This window comes from Entelurus aequoreus, linkage group LG26, assembly GCF_033978785.1.
Source record: "Entelurus aequoreus isolate RoL-2023_Sb linkage group LG26, RoL_Eaeq_v1.1, whole genome shotgun sequence".
NCBI classification, from domain to species: Eukaryota; Metazoa; Chordata; class Actinopteri; order Syngnathiformes; family Syngnathidae; genus Entelurus; species Entelurus aequoreus.
The window spans coordinates 35,260,667-35,288,265 of record NC_084756.1 but is presented as its reverse complement, the minus strand read 5'-3'; the positions used below and the strand labels follow the sequence as shown (position 1 = coordinate 35,288,265).

The following is a 27,599-nucleotide window of genomic DNA, read 5'->3' as shown; positions in this document are numbered from 1 at the left end:
CTAAGGCTAATTTAGCAACTTAGCAACCGGACCTCACAGAACTATGATAAAAACATTAGCGCTCCACCTACGCCAGCCAGCCCTCATCTTCCCATCAACAGCCGTGCTCACCTGCGTTCCAGCGATCGACGGCGCGACGAAGGACTTCATCCGTGGGTTTGGCGGCAAGCATCAGCTAGGCGTAGTAAGTAGTCCTTGTTGTGTTGCTGTAAGTATTGTACTTAGCCGCTAATACACAGATCGATCCCACCTACAACGTTCTTCTTTGCAGCCTCCATTGTTCATTAAACAAATTGCAAAAGATTCACTAACACAGATGTCCAGAATACTGCGGAATTTTGTCGAAGAAAACAAGAGGTTTTTGTATCGGGTCCGATGGGGTACAACCACTTCCGTGGATTTTGTGACGTCACGCGCATAAATCATATCCAAAGGAGTTTTTCAACCGGAAGTGTGGCGGGAATTTTAAAATTGCACTTTATAAGTTAACCCGGCCGTATTGGCATGTGTTGCAATGTTAAGATTTCATCATTGATATATAAACTATCAGACTGCGTGGTTGGTAGTAGTGGCTTTCAGTAGGCCTTTAAGTTTACGGATGGCTGACAGTCTTTGTTGACTTATTTTTAATTTTTATATTTATATATATATTTGTATTTTATTTATTAGAGTCAACATTGCAATTTTTTTTGTTGCAAATGTTTTTAAATTTTCAAATGTTTTCTTATATATTTAATATTTTATAAGACTTTTTTGTATTTTATATATTGTAGCTTTTTTAATAGTAATTTTAGAATGTGTGTTAAAAGATGTGGACACCCCTGGCATAAATCAAAAACACTTTTTATCTCAAATCAACGCCTCCAATTGAAATAAATTACAATCAATTTAAAAGACGCGTGTTTTTGTCTCTCATAATGATGGTGAACGGTAGGCAAAATAAAACAAATAAAAAAAGTGCAGTTCCCCTTTAAAGCAGAACAATTATCCCAGTGACAGCTCTTACCTCCAAACACTCTTAAGTTGAGGTACCACCGTATTGCTAATGCGAATGAACGCTTCCCACCTTGGAGTTGCGTACGATGTGGGCTTTGACGATGGCCGCCAGCTTCTCTTGGTTGTCAGGACTGGAGAGCCAGCGCTGTCTTTCGGGCGGCAGGGAGCCGAGGGCCTGGTCCGTGGGCCAGAACATGGTGAAGGGCTGGTGGATGGACATCTGCAGCACCGGGAGCAATCCCGCACTCTGCGAATGGAACATGCAGCAGTAAGACGTCATGGATGACTTTAACACGTGCAACTCTTTTGCAAAATTGGTGCAGTTCAGCTAAATTTGTTGGTTTTCTGACATGGACTTGTTTCTTCAGCATTGTCCACACGTTTAAGTCAGGACTTTGGGAAGGCCATTCTAAAACCTTCATTCTAGCCTGATTTAGCCATTCCTTTACCACTTTTGACGTGTGTTTGGGGTCATTGTCCTGATGGAACACCCAACTGCGCCCAAGACCCAACCTCCGGGCTGATGATTTTAGCTTGTCCTGAAGAATTTGGAGGTAATCCTCCTTTTTCATTGTCCCATTTACTCTCTGTAAAGCACCAGTTCCATTGGCAGCAAAACAGGGCCAGAGCATAATACTACCACCACCATGCTTGACGGTAGGAATGGTGTTCCTGGGATTAAAGGCCTCACCTTTACTCCTCCAAATATATTGCTGGGTATTGTGGCCAAACAGCTCCATTTTTGTTTCATCTGACATAACATGGACAAAAATAATACGTTCTGTGGTCAAAAGCGTATTAGAAAGTATCCAGTAACAAACGTGTCCGCATCATTCAACTTACTGTCACTTGATGAATTATTGTGGTCACTAGGTGTACGGAAAAACAATTACTACCGTATTTTTCGGAGTATAAGTCGCTCCGGGGTATAAGTCGCACGGCCGAAAATGCATAATAAAGAAGGAAAAAAACATATAAGTTGCATTTTTTGAGGAAATTTATTTGATAAAAGCCAACACCAAGAATAGACATTTGAAAGGCAATTTAAAAAAAGTAAAGAATAGTGAACAACAGGCTGAATAAGTGTACGTTATATGAGGCATAAATCACCAACTGAGAAGGTGCCTGGTATGTTAACGTAACATATTATGGTAAGAGTCATTCAAATAACTATAACATATAGAACATGCTATACGTTTACCAAACAATCTGTCACTCCTAATCGCTAAATCTCATGAAATCTTATACGTCTAGTTCAGTGGTCCCCAACCACAGGGCCGCGGCCCGGTACCCATTGGTACCAGGCCGCGCAATACATTTTTTAATTTTTATTAAATCAACATAAAAAACACAATATATACATTATATATCAATATAGATCAATACAGTCTGCAGGGATACAGTCCGTAAACACACATGATTGTATTCCTTTATGAAAAAAAAAAAATAAATAAAATAAAATAAAAAATTCCACCCCCCGGTGCGTGGGACAAATTTTCAAGCGACAAAAAGGTTGGGGACCACTGGTCTAGTCTCTTACGTGAATGAGCTAAATAATATTATTTGATATTTTACGGTAATGTGTTAATCATTTCACACATAAGTCGCAGTAACAAACGTGTCCGCATCATTCAACTTACTGTCATGAACTTAACTTGATGAATTATTGTGGTCACTAGGTGTACGGAAAAACAATTACTACTCCACTTCAAATTAAAGACAGAAGGTCTTATCTTTGTCCATGTGGTGTCAGATTAAACAAAAATGGAGCTGTTTGGCCACAATACCCAGCAATATGTTTGGAGGAGAAAAGGTGAGGCCTTTAATCCCAGGAACACAATGCCTACCGTCAAGCATGGTGGTGGTAGTATTATGCTCTGGGCCTGTTTTGCTGCCAATGGAACTGCTGCTTTACAGAGAGTAAATGGGACAATGAAATTCTTCAGGACAAGCTAAAATCATCAGCCCGGAGGTTGGGTCTTGGGCGCAGTTGGGTGTTCCAACAGGACAATGACCCCAAACACACCTCAAAAGTGGTAAAGGAATGGCTAAATCAGGCTAGAATGAAGGTTTTAGAATGGCCTTCCCAAAGTCCTGACTTAAACGTGTGGACAATGCTGAAGAAACAAGTCCATGTCAGAAAAGCAACACATTTAGCTGAACTGCACCAATTTTGTCAAGAGGAGTGGTCAAAAATTCAAGCAGAAGCTTGTGGATGGCTACCAAAAGCGCCTTATTGCAGTGAAACTTGCCAAGGGACATGTAAGCAAATATTAACATTGCTGTATGTATACTTTTGACCCTCACATTTTCAGTAGACCCATAATAAATTCATAAAAGAAGCAAACTTCATGAATGTTTTTTGTGACCAACAAGTATGTGCTCCAATCACTACATCACACAAACAAGAGTTGTAGAAATGATTGGAAACTCAAGACAGCCATGACATTATGTTCTTTACAAGTATATGTACACTTTTGACCACGACTGTACGTGATGTATGGGCGCATGATGGATGCATGATGGATGCATGTTGGATGCATGATGGACGGATGTTGGATGCATGTTGGACGGATGTTGGATGCATGATGGATGCATGTTGGATGCATGATGGATGCATGATGGATGCATGTTGGATGCATGATGGATGCATGATGGATGCATGTTGGATGTATGATGATGCATGTTGGATGTATGATGATGCATGTTGGATGCATGATGGATGGATGTTGGATGCATGATGATGGATGTTGGATGCATGTTGGATGCATGATGGATGCATGTTGGATGCATGCTGGATGCATGTTGGATACATGATGGATGCATGTTGGATGCATGATGGATGCATATTGGATGCATGATGGATGCATGCTGGATGCATGTTGGATGCATTATGGATGAATGTTGGATGCATTATGGATGCATGTTGGATGCATGATGGATGCATATTGGATGCACGATGGATGCATGATGGATGCATGCTGGATGCATTATGGATGAATGTTGGATGCATTATGGAAGAATGTTGGATGCATGTTGGATGCATGTTGGATGCATGTTGGATGCATGATGGATTCATGTTGGATGAATTATGGATGGATGTTGGATGCAATATGGATGGATGTTGGATGCATTATGGATGGATGTTGGATGCATGATGGATGCATGTTGGACGGATGTTGGATGCATGTTGGATGCATGATGATGCATGATGGATGGATGTTGGATGCATGATGGATGCATGTTGGATGCATGATGGATGGATGTTGGATGCATGATTGATGCATGTTGGATGCATGATGGATGGATGTTGGATGCATGATGGATGCATGCTGGATGCATGTTGGATGCATGTTGGATGCATGATGGATGCATGATGGATGCATTATGGATGAATGTTGGATGCATTATGGAAGAATGTTGGATGCATGATGGATGCATGTTGGATGCATGATGGATGCATGTTGGATGCATGATGGATGCATTATGGATGAATGCTGGATGCATGTTGGATGCATTATGGAAGAATGTTGGATGCATGATGGATGCATGATGGATTCATGATGGATGCATGTTGGATGAATGATGGATGCATGTTGGATGATGGATGCATGATGGATGCATGATGGATGGATTTTGGATGCATGTTGGATGATGGATGCATGATGGATGCATGTTGGATGGATGTTGGATGCATGATGGATGCATGTTGGATGCATGATGGATGTATGTTGGATGCATGTTGGATGAATGTTGGATGAATGTTGGATGCATGTTGGATGCATTATGGAAGAATGTTGGATGCATGATGGATGCATGTTGGATGTATGTTGGATGCATGATGGATGCATGTTGGATGATGGATGCATGATGGATGCATTATGGATGGATGTTGGATGCATGATGGATGCATGATGGATGCATGTTGGATGTATGTTGGATGCATGATGGATGCATGTTGGATGATGGATGCATGATGGATGCATTATGGATGGATGTTGGATGCATGATGGATGAATGATGGATGCATGATGGATGCATGTTGGATGATGGATGCATGTTTGATGCATGATGGATGATGGATGCATGATGGATGCATGTTGGATGATGGATGCATGATGGATGCATGTTGGATGAATGATGGATGCATGATGGATGCATGTTGGATGTATGTTGGATGCATGATGGATGCATGTTGGATGATGGATGCATGATGGATGCATTATGGATGGATGTTGGATGCATGATGGATGAATGATGGATGCATGATGGATGCATGTTGGATGATGGATGCATGTTTGATGCATGATGGATGATGGATGCATGATGGATGCATGTTGGATGATGGATGCATGATGGATGCATGTTGGATGAATGATGGATGCATGTTGGATGATGGATGCATGTTTGATGCATGATGGATGCATGTTGGATGCATGATGGATGCATGATGGATGCATGTTGGATGCATGATGGATGCATGATGGATGCATGATGGATGCATGTTGGATGCATGATGGATGCATGATGGATTCATGATGGATGCATGTTGGATGAATGATGGATGCATGATGGATGCATGTTGGATGAATGATGGATGCATGTTGGATGATGGATGCATGATGGATGATGGATGCATGATGGATGCATGTTGGATGGATGTTGGATGCATGATGGATGCATGTTGGATGCATGATGGATGTATGTTGGATGCATGTTGGATGAATGTTGGATGAATGTTGGATGCATGTTGGATGCATTATGGAAGAATGTTGGATGCATGATGGATGCATGTTGGATGTATGTTGGATGCATGATGGATGCATGTTGGATGATGGATGCATTATGGATGGATGTTGGATGCATGATGGATGCATGATGGATGCATGTTGGATGTATGTTGGATGCATGATGGATGCATGTTGGATGATGGATGCATGATGGATGCATTATGGATGGATGTTGGATGCATGATGGATGAATGATGGATGCATGATGGATGCATGTTGGATGATGGATGCATGTTTGATGCATGATGGATGATGGATGCATGATGGATGCATGTTGGATGATGGATGCATGATGGATGCATGTTGGATGAATGATGGATGCATGTTGGATGCATGATGGATGCATGTTGGATGTATGTTGGATGCATGATGGATGCATGTTGGATGATGGATGCATGATGGATGCATTATGGATGGATGTTGGATGCATGATGGATGAATGATGGATGCATGATGGATGCATGTTGGATGATGGATGCATGTTTGATGCATGATGGATGATGGATGCATGATGGATGCATGTTGGATGATGGATGCATGATGGATGCATGTTGGATGAATGATGGATGCATGTTGGATGATGGATGCATGTTTGATGCATGATGGATGCATGTTGGATGCATGATGGATGCATGTTGGATGCATGATGGATGCATGATGGATGCATGTTGGATGCATGATGGATGCATGTTGGATGCATGATGGATGCATGTTGGATGAATGATGGATGCATGTTGGATGATGGATGCATGTTGGATGCATGTTGGATGATGGATGCATGTTGGATGCATGATGGATGCATGATGGATGATGGATGCATGATGGATGCATGTTGGATGAATGATGGATGCATGTTGGATGATGGATGCATGTTGGATGCATGATGGATGCTGGTACAAAGTGTTTGACCTCCACTAGCTTGTAGAAGGCGCCGTAGCCGTAATAGTCAGCTGCCGCAGTCAAGTTCATCTGCACAAAGACAGAGAGGGGTCGAGAGGTCACATGACATGTGATTGAGTGATTAGCATGCTAACAAGTGTAGCCCACCTCCTTAAGGCGACCTTTGTCCTGCAGCTTGTAGGGCGTCAGCAGGGTGTCGATGTAGTGGATGACTCCGTTGGATGTGGTGTAGTCACTCCTGACGATCCTGGAACTGTTGTTGATCCACACCGAGCCCTGCACACACATTCTTGTATTTGTTACCTTCTTGAAACCTGAGAAAAATGCCCACCTCTTCAGGACCAGCCTTTCTAGATATATAAAGATGTGTATTTACAACATTAATAAGATATACATACTATGCAAATATAAAAAAGGTATGTTTTAGTTAATTTTTAAATTTTTTGTTTGTAATTGTTTTTTAATCGTTATTTACTTCAAGTTATTACAGTAAGTCTATACACATTTTTTTATTATTTTTTTAAATACATTTTGGCCAAAGTGGCGCATTTCAATTTCTTACACGCACTTGTTATTACATATGTTGGCCCGAGGGGGAGCACTTACATTTTTTACACACACTTTTTATTTAATATGTTGGCCAGAGGGGGAGCACTTTTAAAACTGACACACGGTCAATTTGAAAAATCCTTCCTTTTTGAGACCACCCTCATTTTGACATATTTCACCAGCAGGGGTGCAATTGAGACATTGTCTATTAGATGCAATGTTATTGGGACCATGATTTATGTCATCACTTGTTCACACCTCCTCATATGGAAGATACTTTTCCTTGTGGAGGTCTCAAGAAGGGTAGAAATACAAGAACACACACACACACACAAGTCCACGTCATGTTGATCAGACTCACGGAAACCATGTAGAGGGCACATATCTGGCTTCACACTTCACATTCTATGGTTATCATCACACATTTGCAATGACTGATACTATTCTACGGCGGCCTCACACAAGAAGTCAAAGAACAAGAACATCCACACATCCTTGAACTCTTAAGTTATTTACACATTTCAACGCAGTAGAAACGCTTCCTGAGGTCTCATTGTAAACACGTCAGCACTTTCTTTGCGTGCGCGTGTGTGTGTGTGTGTGTGTGTGTGTGTGCGTGCGTGCGCGTGCGTGTGTGTCTCCCTGACCCGTTGCAAGCTGAAGCGCAGCGCAGATCCCGATGTGGAGACGGCGCGGTCCGTGGTCTGGAGGTCGTTTAGAGTCAAAGTCTCACAGGAAACAATGTGGTAACGAATGAGGTCATCTAGACGATTGGACTGCTTCCATTCTTCAATCTACGTGGAGACACACGATCACACAGGTGCAGTGTCAGTCATTTCAACAATAACAAGTCAAACCAGCCACATTATGATTCAGTTATTAAACAACAAATTACTGTCCGCACTGCGTTTGTCACTATTAGAATGCACAACAGAAAGCGTGTATCAAAAAATGACTAGACCACAGGCGTCAAACTTACAATAACAACGACGCTCCAGCTTGGTTATTATAAAGGTTACAGAATGTTAATTAAGTATTGTTGATGGTTTTTGAATGCATTTTTAAAGGAGCCGTATGTAATAATTTTATGTGAAGTCATCATTAAATGGCCTTGATATGTCAAAGGGCATTAATAAATCATGTTTTTTTTCCAATACCTCTATAACTGATAACAGTAGATTAGATTTACAGCCCCGAAATATTGTTGTTGTTTTAATCACATGGACAAAGATAAGACCTTCTGGAGGAAAGTTCTGTGGTCAGACGAAACAAAAATTTAGCTGTTTGGCCACGATACCCAGCAATATGTTTAGAGGAGAAAAGGTGAGGCCTTTAAGCCCAGGAACACCAATTCCTACCGTCAAGCATGGTGGTGGTAGTATTATGCTCTGGGCCTGTTTTGCTGCCAATGGAGCTGGTGCTTTATAAATGGGACATTGAAAAAGGAGGCTAAAATCATTAGCCCGAAGGTTGGGTCTTGGGCACAGTTGGGTGTTCCAACAGGACAATGACCCCAAACACACATCAAAAGTGGTCAAGGAATGGCTAAATCAAGCTAGAATATATATATATATATATATATATATATATATATATATATATATATATATATATATATATATATATATATATATATATATATATATATATATATATATATATATATATATATATATATGCGGTATATACACACACAGTCGTGGTCAAAAGTTTATATATATATATATATATATATATATATATATATATATATATATATATATATATATACACTACCATTCAAAAGTTTGGGGACACATTGAAATGTCCTTATTTTTGAAGGAAAAGCACTGTACTTTTCAATGAAGATAACTTTAAACTAGTCTTAACTTGAAAGAAATACACTCTATACATTGCTAATGTGGTAAATGACTATTCTAGCTGCAAATGTCTGGTTTTTGGTGCAATATCTACATAGGTGTATAGAGGCCCATTTCCAGCAACTATCACTCCAGTGTTCTAATGGTACAATGTGTTTGCTCATTGGCTCAGAAGGCTAATTGATGATTAGAAAACCCTTGTGCAATCATGTTCACACATCTGAAAACAGTTTAGCTCGTTACAGAAGCTACAAAACGGACCTTCATTTGAGCAGATTTGAGTTTCTGGAGCATCACATTTGTGGGGTCAATTAAACGCTCAAAATGGCCAGAAAAAGAGAACTTTCATCTGAAACTCGACAGTCTATTCTTGTTCTTAGAAATGAAGGCTATTCCACAAAATTGTTTGGGTGACCCCAAACTTTTGAACGGTAGTATACATATATATATACAGTCGTGGTCAAAAGTTTATATATATATATATATATATATACAGTATATATATATATATATATATACATATATATATATATATATATATATATATATATATATACAGTCGTGGTCAAAAGTGTACATACACTTGTAAAGAACATAATGTCATGACTGTCTTGAGTTTCCAATCATTTCTACAACTCTTATTTTTGTGTGATGTAGTGATTGGAGCACATACTTGTTGGTCACAAAACACATTCATGAAGTTTGCTTCTTTTATGAATTTATTATGGGTCTACTGAAAATGTGAGCAAATGTGCTGGGTCAAAAGTATACATACAGCAATGTTAATATTTGCTTACATGTCCCTTGGCAAGTTTCACTGCAATAAGGCACTTTTGGTAGCCATCCACAAGCTTCTGCTGGAATTTTGGACCACTCCTCTTGACAAAATTGGTGCAGTTCAGCTAAATGTGTTGGTTTTCTGACATGGACTTGTTTCTTCAGCATTGTCCACACGTTTAAGTCAGGACTTTGGGAAGGCCATTCTAAAACCTTCATTCTAGCCTGATTTAGCCATTCCTTTACCACTTTTGAGGTGTGTTTGGGGTCATTGTCCTGTTGGAACACCCAACTGCGCCCAAGACCCAACCTCCGGGCTGATGATTTTAGCTTGTCCTGAAGAATTTGGAGGTAATCCTCCTTTTTCATTGTCCAATCTAAAGCACCAGTTTCATTGGCAGCAAAACAGGCCCAGAGCATAATACTACCACCACCATGCTTGACAGTAGGGATGGTGTTCCTGGGCTTAAAGGCCTCACCTTTTCTCCTCTAAACATATTGCTGGGTATTGTGGCCAAACAGCTCAATTTTTGTTTCATCTGACATCACATGGACAAAGATAAGACCTTCTGGAGGAAAGTTCTGTGGTCAGATGAAACAAAAATGGAGCTGTTTGGCCACAATACCCAGCAATATGTTTAGAGGAGAAAAGGTGAGGCCTTTAAGCCCAGGAACACCATCCCTACCGTCAAGCATGGTGGTGGTAGTATTATGCTCTGGGCCTGTTTTGCTGCCAATGGAATTGGTGCTTTAAATGGGACAACGAAAAAAGAGGATTACCTCCAAATTCTTCAGGACAAGCTAAAATCATCAGCCCGGAGGTTGGGTCTTTGGCGCAGTTGGGTGTTCCATCAGGACAATGACCCCAAACACATGTCAAAAGTGGTAAAGGAATGGATAAATCAGGCTAGAATGAAGGTTTTAGAATGGCCTTCCCAAAGTCCTGACTTAAACGTGTGGACAATGCTGAAGAAACAAGTCCATGTCAGAAAACCAACACATTTAGCTGAACTGCACCAATTTTGTCAAGAGGAGTGGTCCAAAATTCAAGCAGAAGCTTGTGGATGGCTACCAAAAGTGCCTTATTGCAGTGAAACTTGCCAAGGGACATGTAAGCAAATATTAACATTGCAGTATGTATACTTTTGACCCAGCACATTTGCTCACATTTTCAGTAGACCCATAATAAATTCATAAAAGAAGCAAACTTCATGAATGTGTTTTGTGACCAACAAGTATGTGCTCCAATCACTACATCACACAAAAATAAGAGTTTTAGAAATGATTGGAAACTCAAGACAGCCATGACATTATGTTCTTTACAAGTGTACAACTTTTGATCGCGACTGTATATATCCATCCATCCATTTTCTACCGCTTGTCCCTTTTGGGGTCGCGGGGGCTGCTGGAGCCGAAAATAAACATATATATATATATATATATATATATATATATATATATATATATATATATATATATATATATACTGTATATAAAATCAAATGCATAGGAGTAAAATAAGAGTAAATATTGGTGTTGCTTTTGAGCAGCAGAGAGATCTTCAAGAAGGAAAGGATTTTAAAAATTATTGCTACAAGTGAAATTATACGCTTTTTGAAACATAACATTATATTGTTACTTTTAAGTTAAATTCAAAGGCCTACTGAAATGTTTTTTTTTATGTAAACGGGAATAGCAGATCCATTCTATGTGTCATACTTGATCATTTCGCGATATTGCCATATTTTTGCTGAAAGGATTTAGTAGAGAAAATCGACGATAAAGTTCGCAACTTTTGCTCGCTGATAAAAAAAAAGCCTTGCCTGTACCGGAAGTAGCGTGACGTCACAGGAGCTAGTATTCCTCACAATTCCCCGTTGTTTACAATGGAGCGAGAGAGATTCGGACCGAGAAAGTGACGATTACCCCATTAATTTGAGCGAGGATGAAAGATTCGTAGATGAGGAACGTTACAGTGAAGGACTTGAGGGGCAGTGCAGGACGTATCTTTTTTCGCTCTGACCGTAACTTAGGTACAAGCTGGCTCATTGGATTCCACACTCTCTCCTTTTTCTATTGTGGATCACGGATTTGTATTTTAAACCACCTCGGATACTATATCCTCTTGAAAATGAGAGTCGAGCACGCGAAATGGACATTTAAAGTGACTTTTATCTCCAAGACAATACATCGGTGACACACTTAGCTACTGAGCTAGCGTGATAGCATCGTTCTCAAATGAAGATAGAAACAAAATAAATAAACCCCTGACTAGAAGGATAGACAGAAGATCAACAATACTATTAAACCATGTACATGTAACTACACGGTTAAAAATTCTCAGCCTGGTAAGGCTTAACAATGCTGTTGCTAACGACGCTAAGGCTAATTTAGCAACTTAGCAACCGGACCTCACAGAACTATGATAAAAACATTAGCGCTCCACCTACGCCAGCCAGCCCTCATCTTCCCATCAACAGCCGTGCTCACCTGCGTTCCAGCGATCGACGGCGCGACAAAGGACTTCATCCGTGGGTTTGGCGGCAAGCATCGGCTAGGCGTAGTAAGTAGTCCTTGTTGTGTTGCTGTAAGTATTGTACTTAGCCGCTAATACACCGATCGATTCCACCTACAACGTTCTTCTTTGCAGCCTCCATTGTTCATTAAACAAATTGCAAAAGATTCACCAACACAGATGTCCAGAATACTGTGGAATTTTGTCGAAGAAAGGAAGAGGTTTTTGTATCGGGTCGATGGGGTACAACCACTTCCGTGGATTTTGTGACGTCATGCGCATAAATCATATCAAAAGGAGTTTTTCAACCGGAAGTGTGCCAGGAATTTTAAAATTGCACTTTATAAGTTAACCCGGCCGTATTGGCATGTGTTGCAATGTTAAGATTTCATCATTGATATATAAACTATCAGACTGCGTGGTCGGTGGTAGTGGCTTTCAGTAGGCCTTCAAAGTAAAAGTACCAATGATTGTCATGTGCGCTTGTGCTTGTGGGCCGTATCGCTGGTATGGTTGGACCAGGAAGAGGGCGGGTTATATTGCTCGCGGTAGGGAAGGGATTTGTTGTGGTTTACCTGATACACGAAACGTGACTAATTGAGAGAGGGGGTGTGCACTATCCAACTTAGCCACCAGACGGCAGTGGAGTGTTGAATATCTTAAAATGTGTTGTGTGGTTATTCCAACTTTGACCACAGCGTCAGTTGCTATGTAGAGTGGCGCTTTCCATCATTTTCAGCAGACTGCATTGCAAAATGATTCACCCCATATGAATGGGGCCATATGAGTCACTTCCCTACTGCACAGCGTCTTTAAGTGACGCAAAATCAGATGGAAAACGTTCCCTTTTGGCTTTCAAGTATGTTTAAGGGAAGCGGATACTATATATTAAGGTGTTATACACACAGAAGAAAATGTGTCGTTGTTGGCCACAGGGACGAAGAGGGTGAACGGCCCACTTCCATAAACACTTCGAGAGTTTGAATTCTGAAAACGAGACAAAAGAGGAAGAAAAAAGTTACCGCTATTCCATGCACTTTGAATCTGGAAATAGGCGACAACTCACAGAGAGCATTTGGCGGAAGACGGCATTCTCCGGGTTCCGGTACACCTCCTGTAGGACAAAAAATATGATTTTGATGGCGGTAGGAGTGGGGGCGGCGGTGTGAGGTCAGAGGTCGTTCAACTCACTGAGTTAGTGTTTCCCCGGCAATCGAAGCCGTCTCCCACGTAGCCTCTGAAGCAAGAGCAGTTCTTCAGACCCAGACCCAAGTACTTGCAGCTTGCGTACTTGCTGCAGCCGCCGTTATTCTGCACACACATTTCACTGGTGAAGAACAGTTCGCCTTCAAATTCGTAGCGTGACCAAAAACCGTCATTATTTTTCAGTTTTCCTTCAACAAACACAAATAATTACACTGTATTGCCAAAAGTATTTAGCCACCTGCCTTGACTCACATATGAACTTGAAGTGCCATCCCATTCCTAACCAATAGGGTTCAATATGATGTGGGTCCACCTTTTGCAGCTACTACAGCTTCAACTCTTCTGGGAAGGCTGTCCACAAGGTTGCGGAGCGTGTTTATAGGAATTTTCCACCATTTTTCCAAAAGTGCATTGGTGAGGTCACACACTGATGTTGGTCCAGAAGGCCTGGCTCTCAGTCTCTGTTCTAATTCATCCCAAAGATGTTCTATCGGGTTCAGGTCAGGACTCTGTGCAGGCCAGTCAAGTTCATCCACACCAGACTCTATCATCCATGTCTTTTTGGACCTTGTGCACGGGGGTGCACAGTCATGTTGGAAGAGGAAGGGGCCCGTTCCAGGAGTTGGGCTTGGCTCCTTAGTTCTAGTGAAAGGAACTTTGAATGCTCTAGGACAGGGGTCGGCAACCTTTACCACTCAAAGAGCCATTTTGGCAAGTTTCACAAATTAAAGAAAATAATGGGAGCCACATAAAAAAATTTAAAATTTAAAATGAAAAACACCGCATACAAAGCTTAAATTGCTTTGTGCTATGTTAACCAGGGGTCTCAGACACCCGCACCGGCACGCACTTTAATATGGAAATTTGATGTTAGTGCGGCCCGCGAGTTTTGAATGAATGGCGCTTGATAGCGTCATACTTGCCAACCCTCTCATTATTTCCGGGAGACTCCCGAATATCAGGGCGTGATGGCACTGCTTTTAGCGCCCTCTACAGCCTGCCCAAACAGTGTACCTGCTCGACCACATGTAGAATGCAGCTTCGGCTTGCTCACGTAAGTGACAGCAAGGCGTACTAGGTCAGCAGCCACACAGCTTACACTGACGGTAGCCGTATAAAACAACTTTAACACTGTTACGTTACAAATAAGCGCCACACTTTGAACCCACATCAAAAAAGAATGACAAACACATTTCTGGAAAACATCTGCACTGTAACACAACATAAACACAACACAACAAATACCCAGAATCCCATGCAGCACTAACTCTTCCGCTCAACCGACGCACGGAGGGGGGGGGGGTTTGATGTGGGGGGGTTTGGTGGTAGCTGGTAGCGGGGGTGTATAATCTAGACCGGAAGAGTTAGGGCTGCATGGGATTCTGGGTATTGGTTGTGTTGTGTTTATGTTGTGTTACGGTGGGATGTTCTCCAGAAATGTGTTTTTCATTCTTTTTTGGTGGGTTCACAGTGTGGCGCATATTTGTAACGTAACAGTGTTAAAGTTGTTTTATACGGCTACCGTCAGTGTAAGCTGTGTGGCTGATGACTAAGTATGCTTTGCTGTCTCCTACGTGTACAAGTAAAAGCTACATACAACATGTGGCCGGGCTGGCATGCTGTTTGTAAATGCTATAGAGGACATTTACTGCAGCGCAATTAGGGCACGCCCTTAATTTAGTAATTAGAGTGAAAATAGGATTATATTTGCCCTGGGAGTTATCTAGGAGAGGCACTGAGATCCATAAGTCTCCTGGGAAAATCGGGGGGATCGGCAAGTATGTAGCTGAGCCGCATCAGAGTGGTCAAAGAGCCGCATGCGGCTCCGGAGCCGCGGGTTGCCGACCCCTGCTCTAGGATACCAAAACATTTTGGACAATTTCCCACTCCCAACCATGTGTGAATAGTTTGGAGGTCACACACTGATGTTGGTAAAGAAGGCCTGGCTCTCAGTCTCTGTTCTAATTCATCCCAAAGATGTTCTATCGGGTTCAGGTCAGGACTCTGTGCAGGCCAGTCAAGTTCATCCACACCAGACTCTATCATCCATGTCTTTTTGGACCTTGCCTTGTGCACTGGTGCACAGTCATGTTGGAAGAAGAAGGGGCCTGTTCCAGGAGTTGGGCTTGGCCCCTTAGTTCCAGTGAAAGGAACTTTGAATGCTCCAGGATACCAAAACATTTTGGACAATTCCCCGCTCGCAACCTTGTGGGAATAGTTTGGAGCGGGCCCCTTCCTCTTCCAACATGACTGTGCACCAGTGCACAAAGCAAGGTCCATAAAGACATGGATGACAGAGTCTGGTGTGGATGAACTTCACATATGTCAGAGTCAAGGCCCGCGGGCCATATCCGGCCCGCGAGAAGGTTTTTTACGGCCCTTGGGATGATCTTGATTTATTATTAGAACCGGCCCGCAGACCGCAGATCTTTTACACGCACCAAGCGGATGCCGGTCCAAGGTTCCGAAAGGGGGCGAGCGGCCCGCCGGGACGCGCCTGCCGGCCGAAGGGCTGCAGCCCGGCCGTCAGTCGCGGAGCCCGCCGTGCCAAGCGCGGCAAGGGGGCGGGCCGAAACCCGGCCCCGAGGCCCTGAGACTTCTGCTTTGTTTCCCCAAACCGCGCGTCACCGCCGGGCCCGCACCACCGTCGGGCTGCAGCCCGAGCGTCGGTGGCGGAACCCGTCATGTGCCGCGCGCGCCAAGCGGAGCGGGGGGGTCAAGCGGGCCGAAACCCGCAGGCCACCCCCTCACCACGAGGCCCTGAGACTTCTGCGTTTGACCCCTACGCGCGGCCCGTTGGGACGCGCCCGCCGTCAAGCCACGAGGGCCAGCCGTCGGGTCGCGGAGCCCGCCGTGCTACGCGCGCCAAGGGGCGGGCCGAAACCAGCGGGGGGTTTCGGGCACCCAACTCGCCTCCCTCCCACGGAGGGAGGAGGGGGGTTTAATGTGAACATTACTGTGCAATCACATATTTAGAGTTTTTACTCAATTCAAGTTTAAAAGTTAAAGTTTAATATTTGTTTTCACTGCATGTTACTTCTCCTTAAACAAAGTGTTGTTTTTGATTTATAAATTTTTGCACTTTATTTTATTGTATTTCAATTTAATTATATTTTAAAAATATTTCAGTTGAGTGGATGATAGAAAATTGCTATTATTGTTTTTTTCTTTGAAGTAAATTTAGCCCACTTTTGCTAAAATAGAAAATATAGGCTACTGATGGTGCCTTGAATACCGGTTTCTTTCATTTAATGTTCATGTTATGGGGATTTTTATATAAAGGAAATTTGTCTTTTGTGTCTGTTGAAAATTAAAGATTACTGACAGAGCCATAAGAAAATATTGCTTTATTTATCTGATCATATTGGAATATATTTGTTAGGTTTTCAGTAGGTTCAATTAGGTTCACTAGACTATATGCGTCATTTAAAAATTTTTCAATGAACATTCGAACAGTCCGGCCCTCGGCTTGTAGCTAAATTTTTTATTTGGCCCTCCGTCCATTTGACTTTGACACCCCTGATGAACTTGACTGGCCTGCACCCGATAGAACACCTTTGGGATGAATTAGAACAGAGACTGAGAGCCAGGCCTTCTCCACAAACATCAGTGTGTGACCTCACCAATGCACTTTTGGAAGAATGGTGGAAAATTCCTATAAACACACTCCGCAACCTTGTGGACAGCCTTCCAGGAAGAGTGGAAACTGTATTAGCTGCAAAAGGTGGACCCACATCATATTGAACCCTATGGGTTAGGAATGGGATGGCACATCAAGTTCATATGTGAGTCAAGGCAGGTGGCCAAATACTTTTGGCAATATAGTGTATGTTCAAATCTTTCAGTCACACGTGAGCAAAGGAAACCTCCAGGTAAATAAACCTACGGTCTTGCAAGGGTTGACTGGGAAACAGAACCTGCCCGACCCTTGGAAGCCCACCTGACACCTGCAGGCCACCTGGAGAACAGCAAGAAGAGACATTTCAGCACATCTAAACATTTAGAACAGGGATACTCAACTAAAACTGAAAGAAGTCTGGTCCAGAAAAATGCCTTCAAGCCTTCGCCCGGAACATTCCGAGCACACGCGATTGCTGGATTGTGCCCTTCCGGAGTATATTTTATATATGATGAATGCATTATAGCAGAGCTGGGCAAATATTTTGACTCGGGGGCCACATTGAGAGAAACAGAAGTGTCTGGGGGGCCAATGTGTATGTGTGTATAAATTATTTGTACACATTTAACTGTAAATATTTGCTGTACAGTATGTGTGTTTGGGTCCCTTTTTCCAGGAACACTAATACCAAAAGTCACAATGTCCGTCTAAAAACAGACCACCTCAAAAAACCGAATGGAATTTTACAGTTTTTTTACTGAACGGGACACCCAAAATGTACATTAAAATAAAGAAAGTGGGATTTACAATATTAACTATGAACAATAAAACACTGAATATTAACATATGAACATGGCTCCTCTTTTACTTCTCAGGCCAGCTCCTCAATAGACATCTTTTACAATCAAGCAAAACACAACAAAAATTAGGGATGTCCGATAATGGCTTTTTGCCGATATCCGATATTGTCCAACTCTTTAATTACCGATACCGATATCAACCGATACCGATACCGATATATACAGTTGTGGAATTAACACATTATTATGCCTAATTCGGACAACCAGGTATGGTGAAGATAAGGTCCTTTTTTTTTAAATTAATAAAATAAAATAAGATAAATAAATTAAAAACATTTTCTTGAATAAAAAAGAAAGTAAAACAATATAAAATCAGTTACATAGAAACTAGTAATGAATGAAAATTAGTAAAATTAACTGTTAAAGGTTAGTACTAGGGATGTCCGATAATGGCTTTTTGCCGATATCCGATATTCCGATAATGTCCAACTCTTTAATTACCGATACCGATATCAACCGATACCGATATCAACCGATACCGATATCAACCGATATATGCAGTCGTGGAATTAACACATTATTATGCCTAATTTGGACAACCATGTATGGTGAAGATAAGGTACTTTTTAAAAAAAAAAATAAAATAAGATAACTAAATTAAAAACATTTTCTTGAATAAAAAAGAAAGTAAAACAATATAAAAACAGTTACATAGAAACTAGTAATTAATGAAAATGAGTAAAATTAACTGTTAAAGGTTAGTACTATTAGTGGAGCAGCAGCACGCACAATCATGTGTGCTTACGGACTGTATCCCTTGCAGACTGTATTGATATATATTGATATATAATGTAGAACCAGAATATTAATAACAGAAAGAAATGGGGGGAGGGAGGTTTATTGGGTTGGTGCACTAATTGTAAGTGTATCTTGTGTTGTTTATGTTGATTTAATAAAAAAAAAAAAACCAAAAAAAAAAACCGATACAGATAATAAAAAAAACGATACCGATAATTTCCGATATTACATTTTAACGCATTTATCAGCCGATAATATCGGCAGGCCAATATTATCGGACATCCCTAGTTAGTACTATTAGTGGAGCAGCAGCACGCACAATCATGTGTGCTTACGGACTGTATCCCTTGCAGACTGTATTGATATATATTGATATATAATGTAGGAACCAGAATATTAATAACAGAAAGAAACAACCCTTTTGTGTGAATGAGTGTAAATGGGGGAGGGAGGTTTTTTGGGTTGGTGCACTAATTGTAAGTGTATCTTGTGTTTTTTATGTTGATTTAATAAAAAAATAAATAAATTTAAAAAAACGATACCGATAATAAAAAAAAGGATACCGATAATTTCCGATATTACATTTTAAAGCATTTATCGGCCGATAATATCGGCCGGCCGATATAATCGGACATCTCTAACAAAAATGTAACAAAAGCGCCTTATTGCAGTGAAAATTGCCAAGCGACATGTAACCAAATATTAACAAAAATGTAACAAACAGCAAAATACGAATGCAAAGGGTAATAAACACCTACTCGGGTTGTACGGTATACCGGTATTAGTATAGTACCGCGATACTAACGAATCATATTCGGTACTATGAAAAGTACCAGTCAAAATGTAAACAAACACCATTGGTGGATCTGCACCTGACATCCACTGTAATGATACCAAGTACAAGAGTGTATCTCGTCGATGCTACTATGATCACGTCGATATTTTTTGGCATCACAACATCTTCTTTTGTTTTTGTTTTTAATTTATATTATGTTTATAAACTCAGGAAAGATGTCACTGGACACATGAGGACTTTGAATATGACCAATGTATGATCCTGTAACGACTTGATACCTAAATGTGTGGTATCATCCAAAACTAATGTAAAGTATCAAAGTAGAGAAGAATAAGAGATTATTACATTTTAACAGAAGTGTAGATAGAACATGTTAAAGGAGAAAGTAAGCAGATATTAACAGTAAATGAACAAGTAGATTAATAATCCATTTTCTACCACTTGTGCTTAATAATGTTGACAAAATAACAGGTAAATAAATGACACAATATGTTACTGCATATGTCAGCAGACTAATTAGGAGCCTTTGTTTGCTTACTTACTACTAAAAGACAAGTTGTCTTGTATGTTCACTATTTTATTTAAGGACAAACTTGCAATAAGAAACATATGTTTAATGTACCATAACCTTTTTTGTTAAAATAAAGCCAAAAATGCAATTTTTTGTGGTCCCCTTTATTTAGAAAAGTATCGAAAAGTACAGAAAATGACACAATATGTTACTGCATATGTCAGCAGCTAAATTAGGAACCTTTGTTTGCTTACTTACTACTAAAAGACAAGTTGTCTAGTATGTTCACTATTTTATTTAAGGACAAACCTGCGATAAGAAACATGAGTTTAATGTACCGTTAGATTTTTTTGTTAAAATAAAGCCAGTAATGCAATTTTTTGTGGTCCCCTTTATTTAGAAAAGTATCGAAAAGTACCGAAAAGTATCGAAATAATTTTAGTACCGCTACCGGTACCAAAATATTGATTACCGTAATAACTCCTATAACACTCAAAAGCTGTATATATGCTGTATTTTTTCGGAGTATAAGTCGCACTGGCCGGAAATGCAAAATAAAGAAGAAAAAAAACATATATAAGTCGCACTGGAGTATAAGTCGCATTTTTGGGGGAAATTTACCAAACAATCTGTCACTCCTAATCGCTAAATCCCATGAAATCTTATACGTCTAGTCTCTTACGTGAATGAGCTAAATAATATTATTTGATATTTTACGCTAATGTGTTAATCATTTCACACATAAGTCGCTCCTGAGTATAAGGAGCGACTTATACGGCCAAACTATGAAAAAAACTGCGACTTTATAGTCCGAAAAATACGGTATTTTGTTTATCTCATTCATTGTTTATGTTCTTTGTTTGTTTTTGTTTTGTTTGTTGCTCTATGCTTTTTAACCTGTAAAGCACTTTGGTCCAATTGAAAAATTGTTGAAAACGTGCTATATAAATAAAGTTGTCCTTGCCTTGCCTTCCACCGTGCTGCCCTAGTTCAAGACTTATGTTCATTTAAAAACAGCACTGCACATCATAATTGCGGCTACTGTTTGGATGTTAAAGGTGTAAAAAAAACGATGTACAAACTTAATGGGCCGCATTTGGCCCGCGGGCCGTATTTTGCCCAGATCTGCATTATAGGCCAGCTGGTTATAAAAGCTGAGTGTGTTCTCACGGTATTCGGGCCTGTCCTGATGCACTCAGCCGACTTGTGGCAGCCTCCATTGTTGACCAGACAGCCGTCGACCTCTGCGGACACACGCAGACATGTGACGGCGATCTGTGCGCGTCACGTCATCGGACAAAAGCGGCGCGACGGGTTTACCCAGGCAGACCACGCCATCGCCCGTGTAGCCCTCCTTGCAGGCGCAGGTGCGCTCCCCCGCTGAGACTCCGGCACAGGTGGCAAACTGCGAGCAGCCGCCGTTAGATCTGCTGCACACGTCCACCTCTGGGAGAGACACACACAGCGAGCGTGTCACAGGCGGCGGCGTTAGAAGAGGAGGAAGAGCGTGATTACCTCTGCAAAGGGTGCCGTTGCCTTCGTAGCCTGCGACACACACGCAGGCCGCGGCCGTGCCCTGCGGCCCTGTGATGCAGCTGGAACAAAACAAGGTAATACCGGAATATGATCGATTTAGTCATATTCAGTTTTTTCATTAGTGTTACTTATCAGAATATATGAATGTACATATTTGTATTAGGGCTGTCAAAAAAGTTAACTCTGTGATTCATCACAAAAAATGATCACATTAAACATGTAGATAAGCAGATTAACCACGCAGTTTATTTTGACCGTACGTGCTCGTTTACCTTAATAGTGGATGGTTACCTGAAAGGCGGCACGGGTTGTTATTACGGTCACTGATCAGGTCAAAGCATATATATATTTAACATTTAAATGTATATTTAACTTTTGGATTCAACATTTAGATTTTACATTTAGATTCATATTTAACATTTCATGATAAATTTAACATTTATATATTTAACATGTGTTTATAGATTTAACATTGACACATATACTTTACCTTTATTTATAGATTTAACATTCAAATGTAAGGTTTGATTTGTATTTAATATTTATATATACATTTAACATTTAGATTTAGATTTAACATTTATACATAGATTTAACATTTAGATTTAGATTTAACATTTATTTATAGATTCAACATTTACATTTATAATTAACATTTATTTATACAGTAGATGTATCATTTATATTCGACATTTATATTTAACATTTATATTTATATATTTAACATGGAGATTTATATTTAACATCTATATTAATATTTAACATTTATTTATAGATTTAAAACTTTGATTAATATTTTACAATCTATATATAATTTAACATTTATGTGACATTTAGGTTTATATTTAACATTTACACCTAACATTTACACACATATATATACAGTATATATATATTTACATACATATGCATATATATATATACACATATATATATATACATACATATACACATATATATATATACATACATATACATATATATATACATAAATATACATATATGTATACATATACATATATATATATACATACATACACATATATATATATACATACATGTACATATACATATATATACATATAAATACATACATATACATATACATATACATATTAGGGCTGGGAATCTTTGGGTGTCCTACGATTCGATTCAGAATCGATTCTTGGGGTCCCGATTCTCAATTCAAAAACGATTTTTTTTTTAAATTTTTTAAATGAAAACAATACACAACAATACCATAATAATGCAATACAATTTCAAAACCAAACCCAATTTTGAAGTTCTGAACTTGTGATTTCTTGCAGTGTTAAGTGTTAATATTTCACATTTGTCCCAATTGACTTTATACCCTGATAAACAGCCATATTCAGTGATGACATTATTGATATAGTGTAGAGAGGAGTTAACATGTGACAGGTAGAGAATTATGTCATCACAATACATCGATAGCTTATTATACTGAGAGCCAACTTTTATAACATGAATATTATTTTCACTTCTTATTTTTGCAGCTAAGGGTTCAATAACCAAATTAAATAATAATACAGATGCAGGACATGCCTGTTTTACTCCTCTTTTTAACGAAAAAGGTTCAGCTAGAATAGTCATTTATCACATTAGCAATGTATAGAGTGTACTTCTTTAAAGTTAAGACTAGTTTAAAGTTATCTTCATTGAAAAGTACAGTGCTTTTCCTTCAAAAATAAGGACATTTCAATGTGACCCCAAACTTTTGAACGGTAGTATGTGTATATATATATAATATATATATATATATATATATATATATATATATATATATATATATATATATATATATATATATATATATATATATATATATATATATATATATATATATATATATATATATATATATATATATATATACACACACATACATATTTCCTGAGGGAACTCTCCTGAAGGAATCAATAAAGTACTATCTATCTATCTATATATATATATATATATATATATATATATATATATATATATATATATATATGTATATATATATATATATATATATATATATATATATATATATATATACATATGTCTTAATTAGATTATCCAAAAAAAATAAATAAATAAAAAATTTAAAAAAATATAAAAATAGTGCTCGATACCGTGGTAGAGCGTAATATGTATGTCTTGTGATTTTTTCCCACACATACATATATATATATATTTATTTATATTTTACATTTATATCGAGATTCAACATTTAATTCCTACCACAAATGTTAAAGGAATGAGCTAAATCCAAAAAAAAAGTGAGGTAAATATTGAAAAGATATCATTTACCAATGTGTGATTGAATTTTTACATTCGGCACTTCGTATACGTCAGTGCAAAGATGAATGAGGAGACTCGGACTGATCGCTTGCATATTTCACACCCAAATGACACCCAGACTCATTTATAGATAAAACTCTTAATCATTTCAAGCTTAAAAAGCATTTCCTGCTCAACTTTCTGACAATAAAATTGCATTTACGTCAAAGTATCGGGGTCTTTTTTTAATCACAGGTGGATAACCTGTGACTAATCACGATTTATCCAAATTCAAAAGTGTGATTCGTTTGATTTGAAAAATGTATAATAATTTGACAGCACTAGTTTTTATGTCTCAACCATTTGTGTCACACCAAATCAAGAAAGGTTGAAGAATAACACTGTGGATACATCAATAGAACCTACTTGGCATTCTCGTCACACACTCCTCCACAAGCGTCATCCTTGATCTCTGACACACACACACACACACACACACACACACACACACACACACACACACACACACACACACACACACACACACACACAGACACAGACAGGTGATGTCAGGTCACAGAACATATTGAGTTTATGTGAGATGTGTGTGTGTGTTTGTGTTCTTACCTACAGAGCACGAAGCTCCCTTCCAGCCTTTGTGACACTCACATTTGCCACTTCCTGTCAAACCGTGGTCACATCTCCCGTGGTCACAGGCACACTCTGCAATACACAAACGCAGGAGCCACCATTATCAGTCTCGGTTTGTTTTCTTGGCAATCAGCTTCATTTGCCTCGCAGGCGAGTTGTTTTTCCAGACAAGTGACAGCACGCCCCTTGTCACAGCTTTAAGAACCAACAAGTAGCGTCCTTTTTTTCTCGCCACAACACACAGGGTTTCCCACACATTCATTTATTTGTGGCGGCACGCCACGAAAGAATTACGTCCGCCACAAAAAAAAAAAAAAAAAATTAAATTTTTTTTTTTTTTAAATTTAAAAAAAAAAAAAAAAAAAAAAAATTTTAATTTTTGTTTGTTTTCTCCAGCTTCTCAGGCAAATCATATAGTTGATGTAGATGCTCATATCGGCTGTTCAGATTTACTTTACAAAAGAGAAGTGTAGGATCAAGATTTTTGGAGCTCTTTGTTCAGTGGATCAGATGTTTGATGAAGCTCTGTGTCTATCTATATATATATATCTATATATATTTGGGGCGGTATAGCTCGGTTGGTAGAGCGGCCGTGCCAGCAACTTGAGGGTTGCAGGTTCGATCCCCGCTTCCGCCATCCTAGTCACTGCCGTTGTGTCCTTGAGCAAGACACTTTACCCACCTGCTCCCAGTGCCACCCACACTGGTTTGAATGTAACTTAGATATTGGGTTTCACTATGTAAAGCGCTTTGAGTCACTTGAGAAAAAGCGCTATATAAATGTAATTCACTTCACTCACTTCACTATCTACCACCACTACTGTTTTCTGTTTATTTGTTACTGACTGTGGCAGGACACCTCTGCCTCTGTTTCACTTTATGTTGCTGGTAAATAATATGGTTGTAGTAGTAGGCTAAAGTTAAATTATTTAGTATGCACTAATTAAAGGGGCAGAGCTTTAAGAGACATTTTAGCTTTTATATTTTATAAGATATATTTTTTGTAAGAACCACAATTAATAAATATATTTCAGTGAATAACTTATTGTTCAAATCTGTATATAAATATGTACATAAAGTGTTGTAATTATAGTGTAAAATGGATGGATGGATGGACGTTTAAAACAAAACTGTTATTAATTAGTAAGTATACATTTTTTGAGCCTTTTTAGAGAAAATCAAATCATTGTAGAAAATTATGCAAATTACTCGATGATGTCATGGTGACCACGCCCATAGCCACGCCCCCACCGCCACCGGTATCTTGGCAGTTTATGGGAAACACTGACACACATTGTCGTTGCACTGGCCTATAAGTTTTTGTCAGTATAATTGTATCTAAGTTATCACAAAACTTTGTGTTTCAATGAGTTCCCGGCGAGCAGACAACAGCTGTCTTTGATCTTACCAATCGAACGGCTTGTAAAACTCTACCGTGTAGGATGGGAAGCGACATGAAGGTGTCGGTTTCTTTGATGTATTGTAATCCACAGGAAGATTGTGTCTTGACCCGAGGTCTACAAAGCGGGGAGGAAGCAGGACCTGACCCCCCTCCAGGCACCTTTTCTTTGAACTGTTTTGTAACCGAAGGCGACGGCTGTTTACGACCCCCCTTTCTTTAGAAACAGCTGTTGCCATGTAATCAGGGAAAGTCCAAATAAAAGAGGAGGCGTCCAATCTTTCGTCCGAGCGTGGTGGGACACTGTCCAAGGGTACAGGTCTACGCGTTTCTCCTCATTGAGCCAAATTTAATTCTGTCTCTGTTTAATTCCTTGCTTCTTTGTCTGTTTAATAGATGTCATCAGGGTTTGAACCTGACAGTTTTAAATCAGGGGTGTCAAACTAATTATAGACCGAGGGCCACATGGAGAAAAATCTACTCCCAAGTGGGCCGGACTGGTAAAATCACGGCACGATAACTTAAAAATAAAGACAACTTCAGATTGTTTTCTTTGTGTAAAAAAACCAAACAAGCACATTCTGAAATTGTACAAATCATAATGTTTTGTTTTTTTAATAGCATTCTATCTTTATTTGTCGTTATTTATATTTTCTGAATAAATTATGTGATAATGTTTATCAGTCAACTCGTTGGTGTTAATTTTCAATCTATCAAGATAAAAAATTATACCAAAATCAAATTACAGGATGTTACTTATGTGGTTTGATAATTTTCCTCGACTGGTGCACTAACACCACGTGGTTTATTTTGTACATATGTAGCATCATTTGAAACAATTGTATTGTTGATAATAGAGGTAATTATTGTTATTATTCATTATCAATAGTGCTATTTCTATTGGTATTTGTATTGCTCCATATGTAGTGTAATAATGCTCATTGTCATTTCTGTATTATTCAGTTCAGTTCAGTTCCAGTTTATTTGGAACATGCACACGATACAATGTAATGCTTCACACAATTCCAGTTGTTTCATTACAGCACGTCCGAAAAGGAGTAGGAAGAAGCAGAGCTTATTTAATCCTACCCCTTTTCATACCATAGCAATTTTATCCAATGTCCTTATAAATAAATAATAAATAAATTATATACCATAGTACGCAAACAAATATTATAATAAATAATCTTTGTCTCAATAAAAATAAAAAAAAAAGGGGAAAAAAAGGGTTCAGGATGTTCATCATAATTCTTGTTCTGTGAACACTTGTAGTTTGAACAGTTTCTTAAACTGAATCATATTGGTGCTTTGTTTGATTTATTCGGTTAATCCGTTACATAATTTGTAGTTATTTCCCCATATTTCTGCACAATAACTCGGATATGTAACACTAGTGAATATGAAGTGATTTTTGGTCTAGAACATGTTTTGCTTTGTTCATTATTGATGTGTTTCTTGCTACTTTATGTTGTATATTTTTTACATGAGATTTCCAATTCCTTTTATTAATATTTACTTCACTAACTGCTTCTCCGCTATCACTTTTATTATCATATTTGTACATATCGTATTTCCTGATGCTGTTTTGTTGTTATTGTTGTTGTTATTGTCGTG

General features: G+C 39.1%; 1 protein-coding gene across 2 annotated transcripts in view; it reads right to left on the bottom strand.

Moving 5' to 3' along the window:
* stab1 (stabilin 1) overlaps positions 1–27,599 on the bottom strand; it is a 203,513-nt gene that overhangs the window by 69,447 nt on the left and 106,467 nt on the right. For both annotated transcript variants that reach the window (XM_062037804.1, XM_062037805.1), the window contains exons 39-51: positions 24,563–24,658; positions 24,362–24,407; positions 21,632–21,711; positions 21,437–21,562; positions 21,287–21,360; positions 17,479–17,550; positions 13,578–13,697; positions 13,453–13,500; positions 13,293–13,373; positions 7,883–8,029; positions 6,834–6,962; positions 6,696–6,755; positions 1,067–1,243 (exon numbers count right to left, since the gene is read on the bottom strand). In XM_062037804.1, the coding sequence (XP_061893788.1) occupies positions 1,067–1,243; positions 6,696–6,755; positions 6,834–6,962; positions 7,883–8,029; positions 13,293–13,373; positions 13,453–13,500; positions 13,578–13,697; positions 17,479–17,550; positions 21,287–21,360; positions 21,437–21,562; positions 21,632–21,711; positions 24,362–24,407; positions 24,563–24,658 (1,256 nt within the window). The remainder of the gene's footprint in view (positions 1–1,066; positions 1,244–6,695; positions 6,756–6,833; positions 6,963–7,882; positions 8,030–13,292; positions 13,374–13,452; positions 13,501–13,577; positions 13,698–17,478; positions 17,551–21,286; positions 21,361–21,436; positions 21,563–21,631; positions 21,712–24,361; positions 24,408–24,562; positions 24,659–27,599) is intronic.